At 40.2% G+C, this 6,551-nt stretch overlaps 2 protein-coding genes across 2 annotated transcripts; one reads left to right on the top strand and one right to left on the bottom strand.

Annotated features, from left to right (window-relative positions):
• Positions 1–550: 550 nt before the first annotated feature.
• Positions 551–1,180, top strand: LOC129251383 (uncharacterized). The gene is made up of 3 exons (XM_054890782.1): positions 551–905; positions 964–1,090; positions 1,170–1,180. Exons 1-3 carry the CDS (start codon positions 573–575, stop codon positions 1,178–1,180), a joined length of 471 nt encoding a protein of 156 aa, XP_054746757.1. The 5' UTR covers positions 551–572.
• A 778-nt stretch (positions 1,181–1,958) lies between these two features.
• LOC129251281 (uncharacterized) lies at positions 1,959–2,942 on the bottom strand. The gene is made up of 2 exons (XM_054890645.1): positions 2,763–2,942; positions 1,959–2,690 (listed from the first exon to the last, which is right to left on the bottom strand). The coding sequence occupies exons 1-2, from the start codon at positions 2,777–2,779 to the stop codon at positions 2,153–2,155; spliced, it is 555 nt and encodes a 184-aa protein (XP_054746620.1). The 5' UTR covers positions 2,780–2,942; the 3' UTR covers positions 1,959–2,152.
• Positions 2,943–6,551: the final 3,609 nt, after the last annotated feature.

Genomic DNA, 6,551 nt, shown 5'->3' with positions numbered 1-6,551 from the left:
TTGCTATACTTAGTGAGCCCTATAAACACAAAAAAGGTAACGGCTGGGCCTCGGACACAACAGGCAAGTCAACGATTTGGAACTGTGGAGCAAATAGATCCCAACTGATGAGCGTGAATACAGCCCGCGGATTCGTACGTGCGCGCGTGGAAGGCACATACATTTACAGCTGCTATCTACCACCCAGCTTAACTCTGCTGGAAGCAACAGGCATCCTGGAGAACCTCGCCCAGGATGTAAAGGAGCATAGACCTGTCATCGTAGCCGGTGATTTCAACGCTTGGGCTGTTAACTGGGGATGCCGACGGACAAGCCCTAGAGGGCAAGGCCTGCTGGAAGCGTTTGCTATGCTAGATATAGCCTTGATGAACACAGGAAGTCAACAGACGTATCAAAAGGCGGGAACGGGGTCTATAATCGACCTTACGTGCGTGAGTTCTAGGTTCGTCAGCCAGCCTTACACTCGGAGCGATCACCTCGCAATAATCTGTGAAATAAGGAAGCACGGCGAAGAAAGGCTGACTTCCTAAACGTCACGATGCAATGTGTACTGCGATGCGAAATCCATTGCGATGCAATTTTTCGATACCACTGCATTGCTTTGCATACATCTAGGTGGCAGCATTGTTTCATTTAAGAACACAGCTGATGCAATCAAAATGGATGTGACGGTGAAAAAATTAGCAATTTGCTCTTTCGCTGAGTTATTTAGTGAAAATCAATCCAGTAGTGATTTACTTATTGCAAAAAAGATGAGAAAAAGACACAAATTGATTTTTCACTTGTGGAAGACGCAGAGAATCGCGAGAAATATTCCAAAATGCAAAAAGTTTCTCGAGTGCATTGAAGAAATGCCCAACGATGTCTTTTATAGCCATTTCAGGATGCAAATACAAACATTCCAGGTAGTATACATAAATAATAAATATTAACGTAGTTTTATATTAATATTTTATATTTCAGACTCTTTGCGAAATAGTACAACCCTTTTGGCCGGCAAAAAATGCAGGACGTCCCAATATACGATTGAAGCTAGCATTGCATATTACGCTTTGGAGATTAGGAAATCAAAATAGTTTCCGTGAATTAAGTAATATATTTAACGTTGGTATTGGTGCTACTTATCGGGTATTTTTCAAAACGATTAAAATCTTATTAAAACTAAAAAGTCGTATCATAAAATTTCGCTTGACCGCATCAGAGCGTCGGATTGTTATGGAAAAATTTCAGGCAATGCGCAGCAACCCATTTCCGTTTGTCCTAGGATGCGTAGATGGGACACACATCAAAATCACCCAACCAACGCAAAGCAGCATCAGTTTTTATAATAGAAAAGGCACATTTTCAGTAATAGCGCAAGCTGTTGTGGATAGCGAATTGCGTTTTATCGACGTTTTTGCTGGATATCCTGGGAGGTGTCACGACGCTTCCGTGTGGCAAAGCAGCCCTTTACGTCAAGCAATAATAAACGGAGATATTCCCTTTCCTCCTGAGTGCCATTTGCTGGGAGATGCAGCTTATCCACTGGAGAGATTTCTTATGGTACCATATAAAGATACCGGCTTTTTAAGTGAGGGACAACAAAGATTTAATACTATTTTAAGTAGTACAAGAGTCTGCGTGGAACAAGCGTTTGGAATTTTAAAGAAAAAGTTCCGTATACTGAATTTCATTGAAATTCGCAACATCAAGCTTGTAAAAAATATTATAATTTCATGTATGATACTCCATAACATCATTATAAATAACGAAAGTTTTACCACTTCGGATCTTCCTGATATATTAGAAGATACAAGTACGGAATCCCGAGCAGACATCGAAGAGTTGGATGGTAGATCAAAACGAGATCAATTAACCAATTTATTATCAGCTTAAAACTTTAGTTTTTACAAAGAGCAACCTGAACTTTAAATTTCATTTTACGACATACATATGTATACGTACATTCCTTTAACATAAACAAAATAAAACTAATATCAACTAAAAATAAAACTAATGTTTTGTATTTCAACACATTTATTTTCTATTATTATTCAGGTTTTAACCTATTCAGGTAACAGTTCAAATGTAGCGTTTTTGTTTCAGTCTTTATGTTACCAAAATAAAATTAACATAAAAATTGTTTTATTAAAAATTTAAATTAATAGGAAAATCACTGCATGTTTGATAACAACTCTCGCAATTTTTTCATTTCTTCTATTTTCAAGCGTTCAATTTCCAACTTCTCTTTTTCCATTTGCAAAAACTCCTCCATGTACTTCTTGTCTGTCTCACAAATATCACTCATAATTTCCTTAACATCACGTTTAGATCTCTTTGAAGTGAAAGCAGGTTGCTCCTCACTTTCAGACAATTCTAATATTGATGAATCCAAGATATCTTCAGGAACCACAATATCTGCGCGTGTGCCGTAAATTTCATCTAAAAGATCAAAAAACTCCCAATTTGTCGCACCTTGCCCAGATGTGTTGTTCCTTTTTTTAATGCGCCTATAGGTTACCATTAGATTTAAAAACTTTCGAGTTATATCGTCACGAGTGAATGTCAGTCCTGGTTCAGTTTCTTTCATTTTAAGGAGCACCTGCTGCCACAAAACTGTCTTTTTGCGTTTTTTGCCCGCAAACTCCGGTTCACTTTCCAGCCTGGTCGTGATCAATAACTTGGTCAAATTGAATGTCCACTTCTTTTCACTAAAATGTAAATAATAAATAAATTAGTTGGGTACAACTCAAATTATTTTACAATTAAGCACATTTACTTACGTTTCAACCTCTGCCATTTTAATTGCCTTTTAAAATACAAGTATCACAAAATTTAGTGATGCGCAAATTTCGATTACGATGCAAGTCGATACCTGATGCATGCATTTAGGAATTTTCGACGGTAACGTATAATCGACTTTTGCATTTAGGAACATTTGACTTTGTACTTATGCAGCGCAAATGGCATTTAGGAAGTCAGCCAAAGGTTCTCAAATAACTACGACACGCGGTACAAAGTTAAAACAATGGAGGCTGAGATTATTGAAATCATGCTGGCAGATGTAACTCTCGGAGGGGATGCATCTGAGAAAACAACACAGACCATTACACACCTAACAGAAGCATGCGACGCAGCCATGTCCAAAACGAGGCCCAATAAGCGCAACAGCGAACCTGTCTACTGGTGGAGAGCAGACATTGCAGAATTGCGTAGCGAATGTTTAAGACCAAGGCGAATCTACCAACGATCTAGGGGTACGGACAGTTTACAAGAAAACCAGCTCCAATATAAGCAAAGAAGGAAGGCCCTAAAAAAGGCAATCAAAAACAGTAAACGCCGGTGCTTCCTGCAGCTATGCGACGATGCCGATAATGACCCTTGGGGCCTCGGTTACAGGCTTGTTATGAAAAAACTCAAAGTCTTTAAGCCACTCCCAATAACATGCCCAACTACACTGCGTAATGTAGTAGAAACTCTGTTCCCCGTCCAAGACACTAAACGAGACCACGAATTGGCAGGATCCTGTGAAGGCGACCAAAATTTGCAGCTAACCAACAAAGAAGAACTCCTGATGATCATAAAACGGATTAAAAATAATAAAGCTTCAGGACCGGATGGAATCCCCAACGAGGCCTTAAAAGATGCTATTCAAAGTCGTGCCGACATTTTTGTAGATGTCTACAATACATGACTAAAGGAAGGTACATTTCCAACTCACTGGAAGTTGCAGAAACTGGTTTTAATTCCAAAAGGATCTAAGCCTGCGGAAGATCCTTCAGGCTACCGCCCCCTGTGCATGCTCGACACTGCAGGGAAAATCCTGGAACGTTTGATCGCAAATCGCCTGGAGGCTGCTACAGAGGATGTAGGCGGTCTATCACCCCGACAATTTGGATTCCGGAAAGCCCGTTCAACAACAGATGCTGTGTCTGCAGTCAAGACCATTGCGCAGAAGGCAATTGAAGGTACTCGATGGCTAAACGGTAGCAAGGAGTACTGACTAATTGCGACACTAGACGTCAAGAACGCCTTCAATACGGCGAATTGGAGCAAAATTCTGATCGCGCTTGATAATTTCCACATCCCAAGGTACATTCGCAGGATTGTCGCCAGTTACCTTTCCGACAGAACCCTGCGTTATAAAACCGATGCTGGTGTAAAAGAGCACAAAATAACTGGCGGAGTTCCACAAGGCTCAGTCCTCGGACCTTTGTTATGGAACGTTATATACGATGGAGTTCTGCGTCTCAATCTGCCTCTAGGGTCACAAATTGTAGGATTTGCTGACGACATAGCTGTTGTGGTCGTGGCTAAATCACTCCATCAAGCCGAAGAGACATGCACCCAAGCTGTTGGCATGGTAAAGGAATGGTTGTACAACAGTGGTCTAACTCTTGCGGACCATAAAACCGAAGTAGTACTAATTAGCAGCAGGAAGATTGTGGAGTGGGCCAACATAATGGTGGGTGATCATGGCATAGGATCGAAGCATTCATTAAGTACCTGGGAGTAATAATCGAACGTAGGCTTAATTTCAAAGTGCACTTGGTGTACGCGAGCAGCAGGGCAGTAGAAGCAGTAACTGCGCTAACACGAATAATGATGAACATCAGAGGCCCTAGGCAAAACTGTAAGAGACTACTCAACTCTGTTGTCTCATCGATTTTGCTGTACGCAGCTCCAGCATGGGCGGAAGCCACAAACTACAGCTCGTATGTGAAGTGCATGAAATCAGTGTACCGATTAAGTGCCCTCAGAGTGTGCTGCGCGTTTCGCACGGTATCGGAAGACGCCATTATGGTTATAGCAGGACTACTCCCAATCAACCTAATGGCAACAGAGTATGCTGAAATATACCAAAAAAAAGCTACTTCAGAACGGGTGACAATAGGCAAGATAGCAAGAGAGCGTAGCCAGCGTTCAAGGTAGGAGAAATGGAGCTTGTCCCCCAACGGACGCTGGACGTACCGTTTGATTGCCATAATTTCCAAATGGGTTAACCGTGAACATGGACAGTTAGATTACTATCTGACCCAAATACTGACGGGACATGGGTGCTTTAAATCCTACTTATATAGGTTTAAACAAGAAGACAACCCGTACTGTTCTCGTTGTGCACCAGCTGTAGAAGACGCAGAAATATTTTCTTTGTCTGTCCGCGATTTGTGTTCGAAAGGGAGGAATTAAGCACTAGGGTGGGGAAGCCAATTTCGGCTGATAACCTAGTGGATATTATGTTAGAGTCCGAAGAATATTGGTCCGCTGTATGTAATATGGCAAAAATAGTAATCTCCAAACTGCGTCGCGCTGAACAACAGCGCAGGTCTTCTTGAAGAGGCCATAGGCCGCTGCCCCTTCCGTGAAGTACTACTTAACGGTTGTCCCGCGGGAGGGAAACGGAGCTGGGGTGGGTTTTTAGTGGGTGAGCCGAAAGGCAAGTCTCACACTTTTCGGCTTTCAATGCTTTGTGCCACCTCCATAAAACAAAAAAAAAAAAACATACATGTATGTATGTATGTAAGTTAATACCCTACTCTGGTAAGCCGCATAACGGCAAATATATACAAAAATTTAGAGTAAGCAATACTTCTTAAAGCTTGCATAAGCACTAATTGGATGATGAAATAAGCTCATCCAATAGGGAAATATTTACTGTAAATATAAACAATTATTTGTTAAGGATAGAATTACAATAAGCAATACTTTTTAAAGCTAGCATAAGCACAAATTTATAAACATAAACAATTATTTGTCAAGTACTTTTAAAGCTAGCATAAGCACAAATTAGAGGATGATGAAATAAGCTCATCCAGTAGTGAAAGATTTATTGTAAACACAAACAATTATTTGTTAAGCAAAAGCAAGAGTAAGCAAAAATTTGGTATAAAAGAAATAACGTAAGAATAAAAGATTCACTTCAAGTTTGACTTTGAAAGCAATCGTGTTGTTTTATTTTTTTTTTTTTAACGCTCACCCGCGTTATAACTTTAATTGGCGATCCTGCCAGGAGCATCAACCGTAAGCAAATACCTCGTGCGAGAGGGCATACGGTCGGTGATAATACAATAAGTACCCCACGAATCGGGCGAAAAAACAAATAACATATTTTGAAGAAAAGTACCCCATGAATTGGGCGAAAAAAAAAAAAATAAATAATAAAAATTTTCGAGAAATTTAGAAAAAAAAAACAAAGTTGAAGCAGAAGAAAATTCTCGGTGGACCATAAAGCAGAAGAAAATTCTCGCAGGACCACAAAGCAGAAGAAAAATCTCGCAGGAGCACAAAGCAGAAGAAAATTCTCGCAGGACCACAAAGCAGAAGAAAATTCTCGCAGGACCACAAAGCAGTAGAAAAATCTCGCAGGACCACAAAGCAGTAGAAAAATCTCGCAGGACCACAAAGCAGAAGAAAGGAACAGAAAAGCAACAATCAAAGAATCTAAGTACCAGCAAAGGACGACACCAGAATCAGGAGTATATTAATGTAAGTTAATTTATCATAATAATAAGAAAAAAACCCGTAGAAATAAGGTAAATGGGAAATAGTTCAAGTACCCTAAATACGTGCGT

The sequence above is a fragment of the Anastrepha obliqua genome, unplaced genomic scaffold (assembly GCF_027943255.1).
Source record: "Anastrepha obliqua isolate idAnaObli1 unplaced genomic scaffold, idAnaObli1_1.0 ptg000012l, whole genome shotgun sequence".
NCBI lineage: Eukaryota > Metazoa > Arthropoda > Insecta > Diptera > Tephritidae > Anastrepha > Anastrepha obliqua.
Note: the sequence above shows the minus strand (reverse complement) of the source record. Positions and strands in the feature narration are given on the sequence as shown.